Source organism: Rhyacophila brunnea, unplaced genomic scaffold (genome assembly GCF_057557595.1).
Source record: "Rhyacophila brunnea isolate RB1 unplaced genomic scaffold, BYU_Rbru_1.0 scaffold_10, whole genome shotgun sequence".
Lineage (NCBI taxonomy): Eukaryota > Metazoa > Arthropoda > Insecta > Trichoptera > Rhyacophilidae > Rhyacophila > Rhyacophila brunnea.
In genome coordinates, this window is record NW_028232752.1 from 30,108,432 (window position 1) to 30,133,258 (window position 24,827).

General features: G+C 34.5%; 1 protein-coding gene across 2 annotated transcripts; it reads left to right on the forward strand.

Moving 5' to 3' along the window:
* Positions 1 to 11,527: 11,527 nt before the first annotated feature.
* LOC147079081 (metallo-beta-lactamase domain-containing protein 1) lies at positions 11,528 to 18,057 on the forward strand. Of its 2 annotated transcripts, XM_085953301.1 has the most exons (4): positions 11,528 to 12,001; positions 14,454 to 14,618; positions 15,958 to 16,071; positions 17,619 to 18,057. In XM_085953301.1, exons 1-4 carry the CDS (start codon positions 11,779 to 11,781, stop codon positions 17,828 to 17,830), a joined length of 714 nt encoding a protein of 237 aa, XP_085809427.1. In that variant the 5' UTR covers positions 11,528 to 11,778; the 3' UTR covers positions 17,831 to 18,057. The 2 variants fall into 2 exon arrangements, with proteins under 2 accessions (XP_085809427.1, XP_085809436.1); XM_085953310.1 differs by lacking the exon at positions 15,958 to 16,071 and having other exon boundaries at positions 11,540 to 12,001.
* Positions 18,058 to 24,827: the final 6,770 nt, after the last annotated feature.

Here is a 24,827-nt window from a genome sequence, read left to right on the forward strand (position 1 = left end):
AATAAAGAAAACCATATATATATACCATCATAAAACGTCCGGTGGTCGAATTTGGAACTAAGCTAATCATAGTATAAAAACTATTATGTAGTATGTCAAACGTTAGCACGTGGCGCACTCACTCAGCGGACAGCGTATACTGGTGGATCACAATCTTGTAACATAAAATATATGAAAAAAAAATATCTCGACGATAGTGCAGCTTCGCGTATGAGGTAGAACTCCATTATAATAGTTTAAACTAAGGCTTTTTTGTTAATTCTATAATACTTGCATTTTTATATTGATGGCTGTTTCGGGCTGTAAACCCGTGCTTGGAACCATTCTACGATAACTAATTTTAAAAATCCAAACTATACACTTGCAGGTCTCAAGTCATGACAAAATTGGATAAAATCAGTTACAAATTTCATTGTTCACAAGATCATAAAACGGAAACTTCACACAGACTTTAGTATCAAGAAAAATTATCAGAACAAACAGGAAAAACTATCATTGCAAGTGTAAACTATCATTTCCGGCCATGGCCCACACAACGTAAATGTTGCTCTCTTCACAATGGTGACAATGTGACACTCCTTACTAGGCCATTGTGAAGGGCAGCATTAACTTAAGCTAAGGACAGACACATTATAGAACAGACACCACGGGTTTTGTTGTCAAAATTAATAATAAGACTAGTGTTAAGCAAATTATTTTTTGTCCAACTTCTTAATGTTAAATTAGATTCAGGGACGCGTTTCTGTAACGCAACAGGATTCAATTGAGTCTTCACAAAATTAAAAAGGGGGCCTCGAACATACAATAAATTATTAAAGTATAGAAATATCTTAATGTGAAAAGATTTTTGTTTCAATAATAAAAAAGACTTTTTTGATAATAGTTCACTCGCAGTAGAGCGAACTACTTTCACAACTCATGTAAAAAAAATATTACCTAAAGCGTCAATGACATTGAGCTACTTTACGATCTGCTTGTTGGCGAATTTACAATCTGCCTGTAAAGTCGCCCAGTGTCATCATCGAACAAGCTAACAAGCAGATTTTAAACAATCTACCGAGAAAAGTTGAACGCCGGTCAACTTTACACGCTACACGCCAGCGTGTGGGCCTACTGTGTCTGCGCAGTAGAGCGTAATAGCGACCTCCCGGTAATAAAATGAACTACGTTCTGTCAAAATAGTCGCTAGCTTGTTGGCTTCTCAGCGAATGGAAAGTTTTGTGTGTCATCATCACAATCGCAGTAGCTAAATCGCCCCCTTTTAAATTCGCTAACAAACAGCTTGTAAAGTATGGCATACTGAGCAGTGGCGAAGGCTCCATACTAAGCGATTATTTAAAGCTTACCTTCTATTTTCAAGTATTTAATTTATATAAATAAATATCTATATTGTAGGACATTGTAGGTTATAATAAAAATATTGATTGCCATCTATCGTCGTTATTTATAAGTAGAGCTTTTAATTTAGTCATGTTTCGAATCAAAAATAAATGACGGAACGTCCAACGTGAGTGCTATTTTTAGAATTATTTCAACGATAATCCAAGCCGAATTTTCTACCGAAATTCAGTTGCCAACTTCATGCATGTCTGGGTTTTTGTTCGAGACTCAGAAGCGTTAACAGACAAGCTTATTCGAAATGTTGATTTGTTTATTTTCTTTGCTTATCTTTAAAAGCAAATAATAAATAATAAGGATGATTAAAAAAAATAATAACTATTGTGTTCGATCACATATAATTTATAAATTGTTATTAAAAATAAATATTGTATTAATTCGCGATTATTATTTAGGTTACTTCAGTCATAGACAAACATAACATGCTATTCACAGTTTATGTCATTTTGACATGTCAAAGCGGTGGTAAAGGTTTATTTTATAATACAAAATTCATTGTGTTACTGTGAATGTGGATAAATTATCTCATATTGTACCGAAATCATTCGCCAGTGCTTTAAATATATAAGTACCTATTTATTAAATTGTGTAGTGTCCCGGTAGAAAATGTGCGAACGATTGCATTTAAAAATTATCAAAGCTTGACCTTCCAAGGGTTCATTTAGATTTGAATACAGCAAAAAAACTTATATTAGACATTTTCACAACAATTTATAAATGATAAATATTTGTTTTTAACTGACAGTTATACATTAAACAAACTTTTTTGTTGGCGATGCGTATTGTTTGGAAAAGAAAGTATGCGTGGAATTCTACTGCCATAAGTGATTTAAATAATTTGACAAATTCAGCGGTGAAATCTATGACCAGTGTGTCGTTGTCATTAGTGTGCACCTATTCATCAGTAGTAATATCGTAAGTATTATCTTCTTATTTCCCGTAAGTTACCTGACAAGTGTGCTCTTTTTCTCTGATCTCCACAGCTTACCTCTTTCCAAAAGTCACCCTTCGCCACTGATACTGAGCCTTCTCTGTGGGAGCTCCTTACTGCGTAATTGATTATTTTTTGGCAGATGGCCATAAAATGTATACTCAAAGGAAGCTAAGTAATTGAATAGTATACTTAAGTGCGTCAAAATGGAGCTTTTTTTCTATTTTCAAAGCATGATCCTGGACATACCTTAAACGTTGTAGATAATCCATTTTTATAATATTGAAGCCTTATTATCCTTTATATTTATTTTAAACATTTGATGACTGCATAAAATATTTTTATTACATAAAATAGTATTCTTTTAAACCTCTCGCTCTAATGTTTTAGAATATAGTCATATTTCAGTACATAATTACAGTGTTAAGATTTTTTACGTTTATTAATTTTTAAACGCATTTATAAAACCATCAGTATAATTTATATCGACATTATTATAGTGAAATATTTACGATAAAAAATTATATTGATAATATCTGTGATCCCAAATTTGACAAGAATTAGGCATTTTATTATTCAAAAATGGGCATAATTAACACATTTGAAGGTAATTCTAAAGATACTCATTATAAGCTATGTCTTTGACCATTCAAGTGTGATAAACATCCTACAAATAATGATTGCTTTATAATAATTATTGACCTAAGAATAAGGTAGTGTTTTTTTGAAATACGCCATTTCTTTTGGCATTCCCCAGTGGTTAAGCTACAACATACGGCCGTAGCCATAAATTGACAAACTATAACATGTACCGTTTAAAAAAAAAAAAAACGGTTAGGTACTTTAGGTAGGTAGCTTTATGCAGTCATCAAATGTTTAAAATAAATATAAAGGATAATAAGGCTTCAAAATTATATAAATAGATTATCTACAACGTTTAATGTATGTCTAGGATCATGCTCTGAAAATAGAACAAAAGCTCCATTTTGACCTACGCTGAGCATGTTCCCCCTTAAGAGGCGGGAAATATAAACGTTTTTGTTCTTTATTTACATTACTATTTACAGTTGAAATAAGATATTCCTGTCTGAGTAAGATTTCTAATTTCTATGCCTAATTATTGTTTTTCAACATTTCATAGTTTTTTTAAAAAATAAATTGTCATTTGGGTAGGTCGGTACCTATTTTATCGTAGGCTTAAATATAAAATAAAATGTAATTTCAATTTTTTTTAGATATTGTAGGTAGACACATTATATTGTTATGTTTTTCGTAAGTAGTTGAATAGCTGTTAATATTATAAAATAATATTATGCTCTGCCTGGAATGGGTATGGAGTATTTATAGTTAACTACTCATAACTCTTGAATTTAAATATTTAGTTTTTTTAAATAAAATTATAGGTAGGTAAAGGTAATATTAATTGTCTATGGAATCGGAAATGAACCCAAAGCAATTTCTTAATGGAACTGAACGGAATCTATTAAAAGCAGTATTTCCATAGATCTGATGAAATTAAAAATAGTAGTAGTGTAGGAAGAAAGTACATAAGTAGGTAGGTAACCTTTTAATTTGAATGAGGAAAACCTGCAAGTAGCTTCGTCGTTATAGGATTTGTTTCCCGAATATCCATTTTTGTCGAAATCGACATTTTAATGCAGTTCAATTTCTTTTATCGAACTCTACCGAAATCATTTATAAAAAAAATATTTTTTTATCTAGGAACAGAGATATTTTTTTGAAAAACCCGAATACGCCATGTTAAGTTACAATTACTCCGTGTTGTTTTCCCGAATGTCCAACTATTCGTACCTGAATATCCAAGTTAATTTCGGTCGAAATAAATCTCTGGCTGAGTTTTTATTTCCCGAATATGACTTTTAGCCAATCAAACCGCGCTGACGCCGTGCATCTCGCTCCCACATTCACGCTGTCTAGCTCTAAAACAATCACGCCCACTTTCATATTTTTCGGCCGTCTGGAATCCTCTTTCAAATTTCGTCTTATTGATATTGTTTTTAAAGTTACTATTGTTTTAATAGTGAATTCATCTAATTTGAAGAGATCGTTTATAGCTGATACATCACCAGTTTACCCTGAACTTATAGTAAAGTTATGGAAGTGAGTATTTTAACCTAAATAACTGCATTTTGTTTTGATAAATGACACAAAATCCCAACGGTTATATGAATTCTACAGTATGACCCGGCAACTACTATGACGTAAAAAATAATTATTATTTCAAATTATTATTAATCAAACATTGTTTGTCTTTATTTTACTTTTAATCTAGGTATTTCTATGAAAATAAAGGCGATGCTATGATTTATTTTTGAATGCGCTGATAGTTAATTTAATTTAATATGTATGTTAGTAACTATTTATTTGGGGAATATTATATACTTAGGATATTGGTACCTACCTAATATTAGCAGCCAATGGTAATTAATTTATAGATGCTATTATTTTGTGTTGTCATTCCAATAGTAAATATATAATATTTATTTGGTGGTTTGTAATAAGTTTAATTGTTAATTATAGAAATATATAGGTATAATTATAATTTTTGAAAAAGTATTAATATAAAATTGTTAGCAAGTACGAGTAAGTACCATCATAAAATATTGGAGAAATCCGTGACGTCGGTTAGTAATTGAAGTAGTAGATACCTACTTTCATTTAATAAACAAAAACCGATCGCCAATAGTCGCTTGATTTTGAAGAATACTGATGAGCAGGTATTAACAGGCCAATAGTTAAAGTTTGTCGTCATAAGTATGTCACCTCGTAGCATAGTGGATAATTCGTGGACTTGGTCGTAAACCCAGGAGATGCAGGGACGATTCCTGCCGGGTGTCTTACTTTTTTCAAAAAGATTTTTTCTATTGGTTTTAATATATTTTCTCAGAAGTGATTTTCAAAATTATGTATGTTCAATAATTAGAATGGTACATTCTTAAATCTTGTGAATTATTCGTTGAATAAAAAAAAAAGATTATTAAAAACTATTTTATTACTTATTACGAAAAAAAACCGAAAAAAGCGAATGCCGCATGTTATTATTACCTACGAACTTGGGTTATTACGATCATTAGGTGTTTAAATAGTAAAATTAATCATTAACAATTATCGTGTAAATAAATATAACATTTGAGGTGCGTACTTTTTAACCACTCAGTAATCCGTGGGCCGTGCAGCAATACGCTACGGTCTTAAGTCCCGAACGTCCAAGTTTTGTCCCGAATATCCATTATTCTGAGAGAGCGCTAAAAATTTCCCGAATATCCACAACGAGTACTTGTAAATAAAACGAATTTTCTGTGCATTTACTGATTTATACCAGTATATTATTCTTGGAATCTATTCTTAGATAATGTTGCAATCATACAGTGTAGAAAGAATGATTGATACATCTACTGATATTTCAATATACAACAATGAAATTTGTTTTTCGTCTCCTGAAAAATTGACATTTGGTCTATTCGGGAAACAAATCCTATAGCGACGGCTTGTTAAATAAAATTATGAATTCAGATACATTTCACTGTTAAATCATGTTAAAATCGGTGACATCCTGTGGGATTAAGCAGGCCATGCGCTGCTTGAGGACATACAATTAAGGCAGATAGTTCCAATATTAAATTATACATCTTTGACAGATTGCTTAGACATGAAATTTTATCATTGGAAGTAGGTATATTATAAGATAGGTAGGTACACTAAACTTATATTATTCGAATTTGACTTTGAAGTCCTTGAGATAGGGTTTGCTCTTTCTTCTTCGCGTGAGGTTATATTCTACTAATTTATTTTCCTTTTTCTTGTCGTTGGTCATTCCTCCCTTTTTATTTACTGGTCATACCCTTTTTTATGTAGGGAGTTTGGCATTCCTTTGTTTTCATTATGGATTTGGCTTTCTTATAGTTTACATGTTGCGCTGACAGTTCATTCTAACTATTAAAAAAATTATCTTAAACGAACGTTAAGTGATAGTTAAGTGAACGTTAAGTGATCAGTGATTGTGGCGCAACATCTGAATGACCGTGAGGAGGATATTCTAAAAGCAATGGACATCAGACGGCGAAGCAGGACTGCTACGGGAGGAAAAGTTCAACGTACGAGCGTCGATTAAGATGCTGATGTTTGAGGTATCCTCGTTACGTACCTTATTTCAGCAGGGGGACTGGCAAGGAGTGGCACAACGCTCAAAAAATAATTCTTGGCGGCCCCTACGGTCGTAGAGTTAGGTATATATGACAAGTTGCGTCGGTGCGACCATTCGTCATCAGCTAACCATCTGACGGAGAGGACCATCACGGCCCTCCAGAATATGATGTTTTCCCAACGGGACAGCTTCTGGAAGGGTATGCAAGGGTTAGTGGATTGGGCAACCATTCCTCAAAACATCATAACAGCGATGGGCCTGTACCAAAAAATCGAAGGGGGTTTTGGGGACAACGCATAATAAAATTTGCGAGAACATGACTCAGATCCTTACCGGAAGGATACCTTCACTCGGGAGGCACGTCCTGTGGGAAGGGAGTTCTCCATCGGAGGTACGGGCTCCACCAGGGATCCGTACTCTAAGCGGAGGTAACCGCATCTGGACGACCAACAACATTGGGGGCCGCCTAAGAGACTTTCGGGGAGCTGGATGGCGTAGTGTACCCCCCCCCCCAACATTGGTAAAAAATAATAGCCGTAGCCCGCATACCTTTTGTGCGGACACCACTATTGGTAAGTCCTTCTTTACTTTTACGGAAAGAATTTCAAACGCAACAATCAGCAGAGGTCACTCTCGAGATCGAGGACTTAAAGAACTCAGGGGTTCTAGAAGAAGCGGGTCCAACCCCCAGTTTTCTCTCAACCCTGTTTCTGATCTAGAAACAAAACGGGACCCTATGCCCTCTTTTTAACCGAAAGCGTTTGAATGCGTTCCTACAGCCAAAGCCATTCAAACTAATTCACCATTACGAGGTTCCAGCCGTCTTAACCGTTACAAACAGAAGACTGGCTAGTAATCATAGATCTAAGCCATGCATACCTCCAGGTACCCATGGTTTCTCAACATCGTCGATTCGTTCGACTAGCCTACCAAGGGGAGCTCCTACAATTCATGTGTCTCCCGTTCGTGCTGTCAGCCGCTCCGATTATGTTTGCATCCCTGACTAATTGGGTCGCCGAATGCCTACGAAAGAATGGCTGAGAATATTCACTTACCAGACGACTTCTTAGTAGCCAACCAATCCGAGAAACAGTCTCGGTTCAGGTGGAATACAGGATAACCTTCCTACAGTCTTTAGGGTGGTTAATAAATATTAAAAGATCCTGTCTGAACCCAAGCCAATGAGGGTTCCTGGACATCACGTGGGACACACACAAGCGGAGGTTTCTGTCGCAGGAGAAGTGTGTAGCACTCCGTCACCATCTGCTAATGCAGGTATAAAAAGGCAGTTGGTCCCTCAGACAGACACATATCCAATTCCTTCTGGAGCGACTCAACTTCACATCCTACCTCCACGAGGAAGGTTGTATTGCCGATGGCTACAACGCTCCAGTCATCAATATGGCCGAGGTCCCATCCTCGCCAATTGATGACAATCCCACCACAGGCCCAACAGGGCATCATGTGGTGGCCCTAGGCGATAGGATCCTCAGATTTGACACAACGCAGGTACAAAAAGGCAGTTGGTCCCTCAGGCAGGCACATGTTCAATCTCTTCTGGGGCAACTTAACTTCGCATCCTACCTCCACGAGGAAGGTTGCATTGCCGACAGCTACAAAGCTCCAGTCATCAATATTGTCGAGGTCACATTCTCGCCAATAGGTTACAATCCCACCTCAGGCCTAACAGGACATCATGTGGTGGCTCCAGGTGATAGGCTCCTCAGAGTTGACACACAGAACAACATTCAATCACTTCCTGACGACAGACGCAGCCGACACAGGCTAGGGAGCCCAACTGAATGAACACCACCTATCAGGTACGTGGGAACAAGACCAGTTAGCATGGCATGGCATTCCAACATGAAGGAAATGTTTGCAATTCAATCTCGGGTACAATCAATCATAGGATCAGATCTGCTTCTGCAGACAGACAACAAAACAGTGGTGGCATACATCAACAACGAGGGCGGCACAAAATCTGTCACCCTCCTAAACCTATGCCGACAGATACTAGTATTTACCAGTCAAGCCAACATCACGTTTACTGCACAATACTTCCGCGGAAATTACAACTGTGTGGCAGATCATCTCTCCCGCAGACAACTCATTCCCGAGTGGCACCTCATCAACACCGCAATCATCCCCCTGTTTCAAAGATGGGGTGTTCCCGAGGTGGATTTATTCGCAAGCGAAACAGCGCATGTCGTTGCAACGTATCTGTCATGAGACGTTACAGACAGTGGCGGGCTGTTTCACGACGCCTTCAGCCGAGTATAGGACTTGCGTGGATATTTCGGGACGAAGGGTTCATGACCTCACACTACTCAGTAATAGTAGACAATGAATTAGTGGATAAAGGTGACCACATAATTGTATGGCCAATGTTTTGCGCAAAGACAGATACCGCCAAGCATCGTCAATCGGAATGGAAGCTAAGCGCTTCCACGTGTCAAAACATCGACCCAGTATTCTGGTTACGGAAACTCGTCTGCATGTCAAACCCAAGGAGAGAGGAAGGATATTTCCGAATTATTTATATCTTCAAGAGGACCACCAGGACAGTTATAGGGAATTGGATAAGGTCAGTACTGTTGGAAGCAGGTGTACAAGAACCACCAGGCAGTGTCCGCTCAGTGGTGGCTTCCTTAAACTGTAAATATACCCAATAGATGATATCTTAAAGAGAAGTAACTGGCGTAGTGAGTCGACATTTCACGACAACTACCAGAGAACGATGGACACACCACTATCAGAAGGGGAAAAGAACCCATTAACTTCTCTATTCAACCATATACATTGAAAGTCACGATGGTCTATACCTCGTCAATGAATCATTGTCACATACAGGAATTTGGCATACCCACAGTGACGTCCCGTGGGGTAGGCAGATTGAGCGTCGCTTGGGGGCGGCAGATACTCGAAGGGCGGCAAATCGAGGAGAATCATTTGGTATTATATCGAAATAGCTACCTAAACTTAGTTATATTATAACCTGATCGTTGGGATGTTTTGTTCCGGATGCTTTTTTTTTATTATTACCCAGTAGGTACTCGCAGCGATTTTAGTATGATGTCACCACGCTCCGCTTGTGATTTTTTTATTTTATTTTTGACTGCACGGTTTCGTATACAAATGCTAATAAACTTGGCACCTAGACACATTATGAATAGTTTTATAAATGTAAAACACCTCAAACGAATAATAAATCAGTCATAATAATATAATGTCATTTACTCAGATTAAAAAGTTCTTTTCATAACAGTGGTAGGTATACTGCGCAAAAGCCAATAATTATGTCGCGCCATAGTTATTAAAAGAAAATAATATTATATATTATAATATCAACGTTGGTAACGAAACAAGGAGAATTTATCATAGAGATTTATAGGTAGATACATACCGTATTTTTTAATTTATCCAAATATTTTTGCCAGTCACTCGCGAGTTTTAAAAGTTGCCGGATGTACCTATTGCAAATAGATACCTATTCATAATGATTATTAATCCTTATTGACATTTGACATAATCAATTAGTATTCGTGCATATAATAGGTATTTACGTTAAGTACCAGCTAATTGTAATAAAAATGTACACTAGTAGGTATCTACCTAGATTATATCATATTTATCGTGCTGTGAATACAATACTGTGCAATACCTTCTTTTAAGGGGGAGAGGCACGCCAGCAGAGAACCTAGCGGAAAAATACGAAGCTTACAATTTGAGATTTTTTTTGATAATTTACAATTTCAACTGTACTAATTAATAAATATGTATCTGAAAACATTAAAAAGATTTTTTATTTATTTTTTAATTTAAAGATAAACTGGCAATTGTAAAAAAATGTAATAAAATGTGAATTCGTTGCATGGTCAAATCTTATTATTACATTATATTTTATGGCCATATTTATTATTAAAATTTAGTTTATTAAGTGTTAGATTTTCTGTCGTTTAGATTTTTGACTACTTCATCGTTTTAATATTTTTTTATATATATTTTAAAAAACATCGATTTTTATAAAAATATAAATGTGTATAACTTAAAATCCTTATTATTTATATCAAATCGAGCTTCAATATTGGTACCATGCCTAAGATAAAATTTTACCAACGACCAACGACAAGAAAAAAGAAAATAAATTAGTAGAATATAACCTCACGCGAAGAAGAAAGAGCAAACCCTATCTCAAGGACTTCAAAGTCAACATGAATAATAAGAGTTTTATTGGTAGGTAAAACTCCTTTCATTACAGATTTTGATTACCTACTTGAAGACTGTATAATTTATTTATAGAAAATATAAAAAAAACCGATTGAGTGCATGGATTTATTTAGGGAAACTTAAAAGTTCTTCTTCGTTTTTTATCATAGATGACCTCAAAGACAGTCATTGCGTCGGGCCTCCACACCACTAAACGTGCCACTGAGTAAATTAGAAGTCGGTACCTACCTATCTACATTATAATAAAAAATATTATTAAGTTAAATAATACCTATATCATTCTAAAATAATATAATATTCTACCAAAGAGATTGGAAAAGTCTTCAATCTCTTTGTATTCTACCTATTTTTGAAATATTTTCGAATACCTACCTACTGCTTATAAAGAAAAATTAAGAATCTACGAATGTGAAATAAATTTTATAGATTTTTTAAATAGGAAAAAACCATTTTCCTATGACAAGAATTTAAAAAAATTCAATAAACTGGACTTCAATAATAAATTATCGTTTTTCTACTTCACCAATAATTTACTGTCTTGATTATGTTTGTCACATGGGAAAGCTACTAACTTATTAAGTTAGTAGCTTTCCCTACTACAGACGAATATCTCGATCCTTGGTGCCCTTGTTTTATTTTGTTGGAACCTAAAGATGAAAGTTAGGTTAAGAATTCAGTTTTCGGTGGTAATATGCCAATAATTAAATTCGATGAAAAATCATAGTGAATTTGGATTTATTGTAATTTCAGTAGACATTATTATTATTTTGTATTAACGAACGCATGGCAATGATGGAACAACAACCATAGATAACGGTACCATAGACTAACATTATACTTGTAGGTAAAAAAATAACAATTTGACACTGACAGACTACCTACAATAATATTGTTGTAACATAACCGTATTTGTGTCACTTCGTTAATTACGTTTGGATAATGTTCGAATTGCTTATTCTATCCACATAATTGACATAATATACCTAAATGAGGTATCTTGTATATTCATAAGATTTAATTGCAAGATGATAGTGAGATCGATTATTAATTATTAAGTATGGATAAGCCGCACGGTGACTGTGTATCATGCAACGCAAAAAACAAAAGTGAATCTGAAAAATGCGAGGGTTACGACGTAATTGTTTTATACAATGGATATTCTTCTATGAATAGTGACGGCACAGAAATGAAAGCAAATTGTACCTGCACCTTATTAAAAGGTCCGCATAATATTATTGTAGACACTATGACCGCCTGGGATAAAGAAAAGATTCTTGCAGGTGACTTTGCTTCTATTGATATTGTAATACGTAGTATGTAGTGTTAATATCTGCTAAATATTTACAAGTCGGTGTTGGTTTTTATTATAATCTCTAGAGTCTATAAACTACCGTTTAGCTGATTTCCCTTAGCTAAAATTCAATAATTTCAACATGCATGACGTGTACTTATTAGATCCAACCTTATTCCATGGATAATCAATAATTATTGTAAGTCTTGTGACAGATAGAGCTGGAAACATAACCAAATCTGGAAACCTTGACTCCGAATATTGAGAACCCCAAACTGGAATCCAAGGTTCCCTTGTTCTATTATTTTTAATCACCATTCACTCATAATGGAGACAGTTATTCCAAAAATATGGTAATTGATATGCCATTCTCCATTTTAGAAATATGGTTGAATGCCTACAAATTGTTGTGTCAATATGCTCTAATTAAATATCTATAGTATATAAGTACCTATAACTTGGTGTGTATACGATGGTTTAAGCCGCGTTGACACGGTCCAAGTACGATCCAAGTAGACTTGGATAGGAATAATTAGTATGAAGATGTCTCATCCAAGTGACAGCTTCATACTATTTATTCCTATCCAAGTGACAGCTCCATACTATTTATTCCTATCCAAGTTAACTTGGATGAGTAGGACGCGGTCCAAGTAGCTTGGATAGGAATAATTAGTATGAAGATGTCACATACGAGTGCACTTGGATAGGAATAAATAATATGAGCTGTCACTTGGATGAGACATCTTCATACTAATTATTCCTATCCAAGTCTACTTGGATCGTACTTGGACCGTGTCAACGCGGCTTTAGTGCAAATATATGTATGTCCAGTTTTGTATGTTTTGAGATAATTGCATTTTAAGATTTGATATGCGTGGGAAATGGACACAATTATTGTGTATTTGAATGATACAATATCTTCTCAAATGTGTGGGTCGGAACCGGACTTGTCCAACCCACAAAAACAAAAAAACTGAGTTAGAAATCTCATCATTATTAAATATTCATTTTAGTCAGGTTCAAATATGGCTATCACTAAACATTATCGTCTGATGACACTACCATCTACAGTGATTTCTTGCAATCATATAAAATAATTCATTATGAGTGCCATATTTGTCTATTTCACATAAAAATGGCGGGCAAGTCTGACATTCGTGAAATGCTGGAAGAAACGGATAAAGATTTTTCAACAGATAACAGTGAATACAAACCTTCAAGTGATTCATCTGATAAATTATCAGGTATTTTGCTGAAACAATATTGAGTTTTTTTTCAACGAATGTATAACTTTAACACTAATTGTCTCAGAACTGAATACTTAATCTGGTTCGGGTCCACACAAATATCCTATTTAGACATACAATGTTCTTACAGCATAAAGATATAATGCAGACAAACTTTTGTGTATGTTAACTCAATTTCAACAAAAACTGGACATACAATATTTTTGCACAAGTCATCGAAATACTTATAAGTAAGTACGTAATTATATTGATTTTTAAAGAACCGGAGTGAAATTCTGGAACTGGGGTTTCGATTTTTCATTTGATGGAACCAAACACCATTTGAGTTTTCGACAGAAACCAAATCAAATTGGCAGTTCCAATAGCTCTAGTCACATGTAAATGTACCCGTATGCTGTATGCTATAATTACTGAAAACTAGGTTGTAGGGTGCTATTAAATTTATTTTAGTACTTAGTCAGTATTTAAAAAAAATATCCATAATGTATTAATTTATTATTGGTCCATTGATGATAGTCCATAATAATTAGTCGGTTTCATCAACGTCCGTGCTTCATTGTTTCTACCACAGTCGCCTGCACTTTTCCGGGTATATTCCCCATGCTCATGAAGTCATAACTAAGTACTGGCAGGATGTTCCTCACTTATGAGTCACTGCAACTTGTTGAACCTATAAATAAGAGGTTATCTTGTGCGCTTGGCCTATGACATTAATAATTATTGGGACCGTTAGTGTCTTCCATGCCGTGCTGCAGTGGCGATGGGTGGAGGTAGGCTGTTAAGATCTGACATAAATAGGGCACACTAAACTTTGTCAGTCAAACGTTTTTGTTTTCATTGAATTAAGACTACAATGTGTAGATAGTGTTTAATTGTAAAAAAATGTTATAAAATGTGAATTTGTCACAAGACCTTATTATTACTTTATATTTTATGGTCATATTTATTATAAAAATTTAGTTTATTAAGTTTTCAATTTTTCCTCGTATATATTTTTGACTAATTCATAGTTTCAAAATTTATATTTATTTTAAAAAACATCGATTTTTATAAAAATATAAATGTGTATAACTAGAAATCCTTTTACATAATTTATTGTGTTTTGTTTTAATTAATTAATACAATGTCTTTCCACCACGAATCGATGGTTGACAGAATAATAATTAAAGTAATATTTTTTTTAATTGTTAATAGGGTTGGAAGAGAACAATTTAAAACCTGATGATATTCACTTTGTCATTTGCTCTCACGGCCATTCTGATCATATTGGGAACAACAATTTGTTTTTGAAGGCCAAACATATCGTAGGATTTTCAATTTCTTTTGGAAATATTTACTTCATTCATCCGTTTGATACAGGTAATTGGCTCCTTCTAATACTATTTTAGTCTGAAAGTCAACAAACCAGTGTTGCCATCTTTTTCTATGTTGATTGTAGTAGAAAAGGTAAAAATTATATTATTTATGAAAAAACTGTACAGGAACATTTTTCGTCACAAACCCTTCAAACTTGCAGTATTTTTGGAAAATTTGTGTAAAATTATGGTATTTTACATCTTTCGCAGATACAAAATTATAGTATTGTACTATAATTATAGTACGCTTGGCAACACTGCAACAGACTGAAAACAAAACTCTGTCCTGATAATTGATATTATAGTATATTGCAGGCATGTCCAAATTCAAGGAAGCTATGTTCTAATATCCACCATCAATGCATCAATGATTTATCACACTCACAATATCGTTCTTCAACTTATATGAATGTATCATATTTGACTGAGGACACTAGGCCAGCTCTCCCATCTAAACTCGCCTCATCTGCCGCACAGCCGTAAATCAAACCTTCTAGGAATGTCGATCCGTTGTTGCATGCGAAGACCACACACATTTACCTAACGCCAGTCGCACGTAACCTCTGGAAACGTATAGATATTTGGATGCGGCGATTGGCGAGCCGGTATAGGAATGACCAATTCGTAGGTGTTCGTATGTGTTCTGGCGTCTTCGACTCGCAGGCCGAGCAGCATGCGATTTGTTGATAGCAGCACTAGATGTTTTTTTCAAACTAAAAGATCGTATTTTACCAATCTGCAAAGCTCCATTTGGCAACGTGTGTTTTGTGAAAAATGATGACGTATTCGACACATTGCAGACGAGGCGAGTTAAGACGTGAGAGCCGGCTTAGACATTACTAATCAAACAACACGTCTTGTTTTTCACTACCACAAAGTATGATAGTGAAAAATGTCACCGAAAAGAGTCACTCAAAATCTGTGGTCATTGGAAAACCCATAGGTACCCATTTGTCCATCGCTGCCGTCTTGCCAGCGACATATCCAGCCCAATGCTACTTCATCAGCTTCTTTTGTCGGCTGCGTTATCCATTGGTTTCTTATGTGGTCTTTCTGCCTTATGCCCGATATGCACATTTCTATGCCACATTGCGCTCTGCGAAGTTTTTGAACCTGTTACATAAATGTTCCATGTTTCACATGCATACATGAGCACTGGTAGCACATATCGGTTGAATACAATTCAAATACATTGGAAGGTCAATTTTAAAGATGCTATTCAGGCGCCTAAATGCGCTCTATGCCAGTTTGGTTCTGCAAGAAATCTCATCATTATTAACCGTTAAATAGCTGAATACATTTGTACTTGGAGGCTTAATGACATGGAAATGCAATGTTTTCAGGGACTCCGTATATCATCGATGATTATGTGAAGGTTATTCCTACTCCCGGCCACACATTAAGTGACGTTACGGTGATAGTAACATCTAAACATCAGGGATTGTATGCTGTTACCGGTTTGTGAAATAGTTACCTATTACTTATGCCTTATAATGTAAATGAACCCTATGAAAGGACTGATTATGCCAATTATTGTACTTTTAAAGGCAGCTAAATATCATCATCATCATCAGCCGGGGTCAATCCACTGCTGGATGAAGGCCTCCCCTAGCTCCCTCCACTTTTCTCGGTCCCTAGTTCTTTGTTGCCACGTACATCCACCGAACATTTTGGGTTCGTCTATCCAGCGGGTTTTAAGGCATTCCTGTGGGTGTTTAGTGCCCCTTGGATACCACTGTATGACAGCATTTGTCCAGGGGTTGTCCACTCGCCGAGCGACATGTTCAGCCTGTTGCCATTTCATCTGCTTAGCGACCTCTATCACATCGCATACTTTTGTCTGCGTCATTATCCATTGGTTTCTTTTGTGGTCTTCTGTGAATATTAAATGAAGTCATAAAAATTGAGTATGTCATACATATTATACAGGTATTCCTCAACTTACGACGGCTATGGCCGTATTTTTTTTCCGTTGCAACGTACTCATGTGTAAAAACAGCACATTTTAACACGCACTGTTACAATTAAGATGACGCAATCGGATGCAGTATTTCAAACCATATAAAATAATATGTACAATGTAACTGAAAATAAATACTGATTTGTCTTCTTTGATAGTACCAATATTCTGTATGTGAAAATTACCATACCTATTACGAATGTATGGAATTTGAAGGTTATAAAGACATTATAAACATTACCATAATGCAACTTACAAAATATAAATTTTCTATGGGTACTAATTCTACTGCATTAAAAACAAAAATACAGTGGAACCTCACATAACGAGCATAATTCTTTCCAGAATAAGCATTTCCATAAGTGAAACAATTTTTCCCATATAAATTAATATAAAATACAATAACGCGTTCCATGTTGAAAACGTTTATTCAAAGAAAATTACTTATTATTATTTATGAATTTATGACAAAAACTAATTCTATTTTACTAGAAAGCTGTCTAGAGACATTTGTTTTTGCAAACGCTTCAAAATTTCGTGAAAATGTGACAGCATTATCATTGAATAAATTTGTAGCGCGCATAACCACCGCTTTATTAGGATGATGCTTCTCAATATACGACGCAACAGTTTCCCATGCTTTCCCATGACACTAACATGCCAGCGGAACGAGTGCTAAACACAGACTGACGCACTGGCGCGGAATGTCCTGGCGCACAAGTCAGTGACGTGAAGAGGGGACTTCCCCTTTCCGCGTCACTTGTTATGCGAAATGTCGCTCGTTGTGAGAGGTTCTACTGTACTAAATGGCCGAGTGATTTGATATGAAAATAAAGTATTTTTTTATTTTCTCATACAATCGACAGCGCGTGTAAATATATGATATAAATGAATCGTAATATTAAAGTTCCTAAGACTTACTTTAAGGTATAAACTAAAGTCTTGAATAGCTTAGAATTTTGGACATTGACAGTTGAAATGTAACCATCCAATTCACAATATAAAATTCTATTGTTCAAAAAGTAAATTTATTTAATATTTCAGGTGATCTATTTGAATGTGCAGAGGATATAACCCATCCTGACATATGGCTGGCGGCCGGCAGCGAGTCACCCACTCTTCAAAGACATCATCGATCGGCTGTAGCGTACTCTGCCTGTTGGATAATACCGGGTCATGGAAAACCGTTTCTGTGTACTCCAAAAATAAGAAAATTTTTAAAATTACAACTGGATCACGGCGATGAAGTACCGTAAAATTAATTATCGGAAGAAACAGGTTATTATTAATATTACTTGTGTACATTTTTTGTTTTGTTTCTTATTGCTATAATTATTTAAAAAAAAAATTGTAAGAATTATTAAGACTTGATAGGCAATTAAGTAGGTAATTATAAGAAAATAATGAAACACAAAATAATTATGATATATATATATGTGTTTCATTTTTTTTATTAATTCGAAATATACATTTAATTTAATACACCACTTCTTTTATTCAATGAACAATTCACAAGATTTGAGAATATAACATTCTATAATTAATATTGAACATACTTTACATAGTTTGAAAACATCTCATGCATATACCTACCTAAAAATACGACACCCAGCGGTTACAGGTTCAAGTCCCGTCAGACAGTAGCGAATGGTGGAGGTAGGCTGTTAAGATCCGCCATAAATAGTACACATTAAACTTTGTTAGTCATACGTATTTGTTTTTATTGAACTTAGACACTATAGATAGTGTTGTTAATTTTTAAAAATCAATTAAGCCCTGCCTAACCAAATCATAATAGTTTTGGTATATTTTGAGTGATATGACAAAATTGTGCACACTTTTTCATTCATACTTATTTGTTTTCGTTGGATTAAGAATACAAAATAATTATGTATATGTATATAGTGTAATATTATTACACATATCGTAGGCTCATTTTTGAGTTGGAGTATTTTTTGACTATTATCTATTATTATGTTTATTTAGTTTTAATTGACTTTTAAAAACTAACCAACACCATCTGTAAATTGTAGTCTTATTTCAATGAAAACAAATACGTATAGCTGACAAAGTTTAGTGTGCACTATATATATATTGTTTTTTTTCTAGTAAGTATATGTATGAGATGTTTTCAAAGTATGTATGTTCAATACATTTAATTTAACGCATCCCATTGATAAGAAAAGTTTGCTTTATGAAAGTCTATTGTTGTGGTACCTCTTGACAATAAATTAAGGTGCTCAAATGTAATTTCTTCCCAGGCAGGGCGAATATTTTCATTGTCTATGGTCACTATAGCCGACGGTGTTATAGGTCGCGCCTATCATATCGCCATGTCTTGCTCGATGTCCCTTACACTTGTTTTTGTTTCCTGCTCAAATCGCATCATATAACACAGGCCTGGGCAGATTTTTTGGATAAAGGGCCACATTAGGAATATAAAATAAACGGTGGGCCGCAAGTAAAATAATATTTTTACAGATACATTATTTATTATCATAAAAAAGGAATTGATAATCATAATTGAAAATGCTTGTTCACATAATTTGTAGGTTTATCCAAAATTCAGCAACATTTCTTTTATTTTGTTAACTGTCAATTCATGGTGGAACTGCATTGTATTGTTGTTTTTATTTAATAAAACGCAATTTTTTTATAGTACTTATTCCACTTTAATTAATATATTAGGACCGGTTTCGTCCGCCTCAGTGGGACATTTTCAACTGAATATTTGTATTCAGTTGAAAATGTCCCACTGAGGCGGACGAAACCGGTCCTAATATATTAATTAAAGTGGAATAAGTACTATAAAAAAATTGCGTTTTATTAAATAAAAACAACAATAAGCAACATTTTACAAGCAGTAAGTTAATATTTAAGTTGTTTGAATTTGTCCGAATTAAGAGTGTTGAGATTTCTTCTCGATGGTGCAATTCACGTATATTCAAATTATATTTTTAAGAAGGCATTAAAATGTAGAAAAAAGTACTTTTTCAGAAATACGATTAAAGCTCGCGGGCCCCACAGACATACTTGGCAGGCCTGATATAACACATCACTAGCGGCGCAGCAGCACAGGTTGGCCACTTCCTCTTCCAATCCGGGATGTCGATTGCCATCCAAGGTCGTGCTATCCAACCACTGTAATTTTAATCTTTCATCAATCTTCCAACCAGATGGCTTCGTATCAAAACGTTTTTGGGGTGACTGATTCAAGTCCAGTTATTGGACATGACCAGTGTATCTTCGTCTGGAAATTCTTGGATTCCCTAAATTTTTCGGAGACTTCATTTTATACTCCACGCATTGTGGTACTTTTATATTTTGTGGATTTTATTAAAGAATAACTTCGAATTTTGATTCAATTCTAAACCATCCTTCTTCATTTTCGAAAAGATAATGTAACCTGTATTTTGTCCATACAAAAAAGCAGTTTACATTGCATTTTTCAGAGTGTTCAGAGTAGAAAATATTGAATGGAAAATTGGCATGGTAGTGATATAATGCCAGCGCTCCATTGGTGAGCCAAAAGTCCGAGGACAATAAATCGTTCGATTTGTCTATGGTCTTCTACTGATCAACGAACGAATAAAAAAGTCGAACTGTCAAAAGTCGAAAGTGGCGATTATCGTAATGTCGTCGGATAACCTAAAATTATGTGTTATTTATATGTAGACTTGCATAAAATAATATAACGGTGAAAACAACACAAATTTTACGTTTTCTTTTATGAATTTCATAAATACAAATAAAAAAAAAATTAATAAATCTCTTATTTTCTAATGTGTAAATTAACAAATTAATCAATAAAAATGTTTAAAACAATTACAGATTTTTTTTCGGTACAAATGATTGTGTATTAATGTCAAATTGAATTTACGTAGTGATTAACGGACAAATTCTGGCAACTCAGAAAGTAAAATATCAAACATGTTTGAAATCCACCGAGCCTGGTCCGCAGATTTAAAAGTCCGCAGATCTGGGGTGCTCCACGCAAAAAAAAAGTCCAAAGGCTGTAAATCGTCTGACTTGCATGCCAATGGAGCACAGGCATAATATATATGTACGTATGTGTATATCGATAGGTCTACTAGCCTTAATAGGTGCGAGTTTTAAATTCTGCCCTGTTTCGTCAAAAAATCAAAATGTATATTGACTTGAGTCGCGAAATCTGCTCTAGGATAAATAACAGGTTACTAAATCCGCTCTACATAGCCGACTAATCAGAAATCGCGATTCAAACTGTGATTTTTAGCATACGTTTAAATCTCTATACAAACAAACATCATCGTAAATAAAGAAAACAGTTTTTCGTGATTTATTCAAAACTTAAAGCATCCAGAGCGGGTTTAGCGACTAAGCGACTCACATGCCTTTACTCAGCGTCAGTGACGTCCCTAGACAAAATGCCGCCCCTAGGCAGCGCCAAAATGCAGCCCCATTTTTTTATACAGTATTTTTTATCATCCTTTCATGACTCCAATATCTTACTTTTAATCATAAATACACCATTAATTAATAGTCTATTAACACTCAACCATTAAAATAAAAAAAACTTTCCTGGCCTTTTTGTTGCAAAGTCAGTAGGTAGGTAACTATGTCATCCAAATCTAATTTAAATCTGCCAAATCTGCTTCAATAGACGATAATACGATTCCACAGTTTCAGATAGGTATATTTAAAAATACACCTGATAACATCCAAACTCACGAGTGAGTGGAAAAATATTTGGATAAATTTTAAAATACGTAAGTATGTACCTACATATAATTCAAATATATTCGCAAATCTGCACGTGTCATTTGAGTCGTATAGTTCCTATATACGATAAGTCCACTTTGATGATATGTTGGCAAACTAAATATTTTCATTTAATACTATTTTTTATTATGAGAACATATGATTGAATTTATATTATGGTGGTGTGTTGTTTTTATACAAATATTCACTAATTAGCTGTCTACAAGGTCGCATGGACTTATCGGCCTTTGGAACAAACCGCACTGTGGATTTATCGCCAATAGGAATTCATCGTGATTTTGAAACTCTCTTTTCATATGAATTTATAGCCTTTAGGAACCGATCAACTGAACCAAATTGTGGAGCGCTGGCGGTAGAAAAAAATGTCATCATTATCTCAATTTTGACCAAAAGTGGATTTATCGTATATAGGAACTATACAACTCATTTCAGGTCACTAAGGACGTGACGTCCAAAGTAAACAGAAGTAAACTACACTTTGCGAACCCGACAAAAAAATACAGTTCTGTTAAACTTGTTATGTTAATTATTACATTTTGTTTCCAACCAGTGAGCTGATTCTTTTAATGGAAAGATATTTCTGTCATTACTAAGTTTAGTAGCCATTTCTATACAAATGATTCTCCTCGATTTGCCGCCCTTTGAATAACTGCCGGCCCCAATCGACGCTCAATCTGCCTACCCCCACGGGACGTCACTGCTCAGCGGACAACTTAAACTGGAAGGTCTCCAGTTAGATTTTGCAAGGAATAAAGGTATTTTCAGAATATGAATTTAGATAGGCTTTTGCACAAAATTTTAATTTATTTATTTCATTATTGTTAACAAAGCATTACATCAGCTTACATAGTTAATTTTTTCATCAAACTTACACTATTATGTATTTATTACACGGGATTCCTATTTCAACAGTAATTTATAATAATATGTTTATGTAGTCTTTTTGTCTTGTGTTGTGACATGGATATGTTCATTGAGATAAGATACATAAATACATAATACATTTTAACAGAACAATACAACTTTAAGTATTTATTTAAAAATAATAGAAATATCTTTTAATTGCAACATGATAAGATGATGGCCTCTGGAGTAAGTAATTTTACGCCACAAATGGTCTAACGGCAGGCTAATGATCTCCTAAAAAGAAGTGTAAGTACAGTAGAACCTCGATATAACGGACTAATTCGAGTGAGGGGGTGTCCATTGAAGCCGAAAGTCTGTTATATAAAAATACAAACAGAATTCTGTTTATTCATCTTCGGATGACACCGGTTGTGGAGTGACGTTAATGCTCGACGTTGACGCGCTTGCTTTCGGTATCCTACTTTGAAAGAAGAATCAAGTTATGTGTGCACTTTTAAAGTCTGCTTTTTTTTATAATCAACTATCTAAAATTACGAAAATCCGTTATGAATTTAAATTGTCAATAAATGTTATTAGGTCGTCGAGATGCGATCTTATCTCGGTTGATTTTTTTTGCGTGTTGTTTCTTCTTCCTCGCTATCTTTACTCATTTTCCAAGATCTTAACTTCATCTGCTATTTCGCTTTCAGTCATGATGACACCCAGGGTCACTTTCATCTACTTCTAACCATTGTAATTTTATTGAATGGAGTAATAAATGCATCCATTCACTTCGAGTAAACAAATTAAACTGCTGTGCAGCTATGTGAATTAGCGGCCGACATTGCAAGCATCAGTGCTACGTTCAGTCTACGATCAGGACAGCGTTATGACTCGAATTCAAGTGTGAGAGGTAGAACACGTATATCATGCGCAGAGGATGTTTTAAACAATTTTCACATTTGACCGGATATTTTGTCCGCTATATCAAGGTTCTACTGTATTTCAAATTTTTCTTTCAATATTTTTAAAGCTTGAGGCATGGTCTAAAAAGATCGTGGCTTTGCGATGCGCGGATTGTGCAAATGACGCGTGCCAAACGAAATATAATTTGTCATAAAAATCCAACATGCGTCCATTTAATGTTATGTTTATTGTTATATTACTAATAATAATAGTATATTCATTGACATGTTTTCTTTTTTAAGTACATACGTAAAGTTTTTTAGTCATCTTTACACGATTTAAGAATATTTTCATCCGACGCCATGACAAAACAAATCGACGTGCGCACACCTCGCTGTCCATCTCCGATTGGCGACGCGTGAGAAATTTCGTCGCACCTACTGTTGAAAATTATTTGCCGTTTCACTGAAGTACGCTCTTAATATAAATAAAGGGATATATTATTATGATTATTTTCTGTTATTCATCCAATTTGGTTGTTAAAAAAACATTATGAAACCTGATTTCTAATAGAAAATCACTGGCCTGTATTATATATTCGGGATTTTGTCGCATAACTGAGGCCTTCAAATAATTATTCACTATGTCATAAGTATGAACATATTATTATTATGGAATATATTATGTAGTTGAGATACTTTTTTTTATTAAATATGTACTACATATTGTTTCATGTCTTTATGAAATCTATTATTAAAAATTTAACATGAATATAAAAAAGGTAAATCACTTGATTGTTCAAGTCCGGACATAGTTGAGAGCCTTTAGAAAATTAGCTGATTCATTTAGTTGTTCAAATGATTGTGTATATCGGATTAGACATATCGACTGCTTAATCTCCAAACCAGCTAACTCCATTTGGGAAAATTGTTCAGGGAGGAGAAAAAACATAATAATTCGAATATCGAGCGGATTTTTTTTTACAAATAAGCTGCACTATGAATTAATACACTATTTTAGCTTTCCTTTTATATATAAAGAAAATTGATGTCAAGAGCGGAGGTGTTCCATTTACGATATTAGAAATTTTGTACCTGCAGTTGGGTGTTTTGTTTGAATAACGATAATGCATTTATTTCTAGGTTTAGAAGCTTGAAATTTTGTGTGAGCATAGAAAACATGGTCATTTGTTTGTGAAAAGTGCACTTGGCTGGTTTGCAGATTAAGCAGTTGATATTGGTTTGTAAAAACATGTGAATTTGATCAAGCCATGGCCATAGCCATGGGACTTAAACCTGTTACCCATGAAATAAGAGGCTATAGTGCGCCTCTGCTTCATATTAGTCGGACTATAAATGATGAGGAGTTGACGATGAAAGAAGTACAGGTGACGTAATAATATATAGCTAGGATCACCACATTGATGAAAAAAGATTCAAACATGCAAACTGCTTTTTATGTAAAGTATTGAGCATATTTTTATTCCTAACATTGGATTACATTCCATAATTGAATGTTTTGGCCTGAATTAGGTTATAAACAAAGAAATATCAATATTTTTTCTTATAATAGTGATGATGGTTCATTGATTTGAGAACAATTAAACTTCATTTACAGAAAGTAGAATTTACAATCGTGTATTTAAGTTTTAAATTAACTTTGTTACCAGTGCACTTGTATTCTTTCAATCTTCAGATCATCAATTATATCTGCGAAAAACAGATGAGAAGCTTAACATGA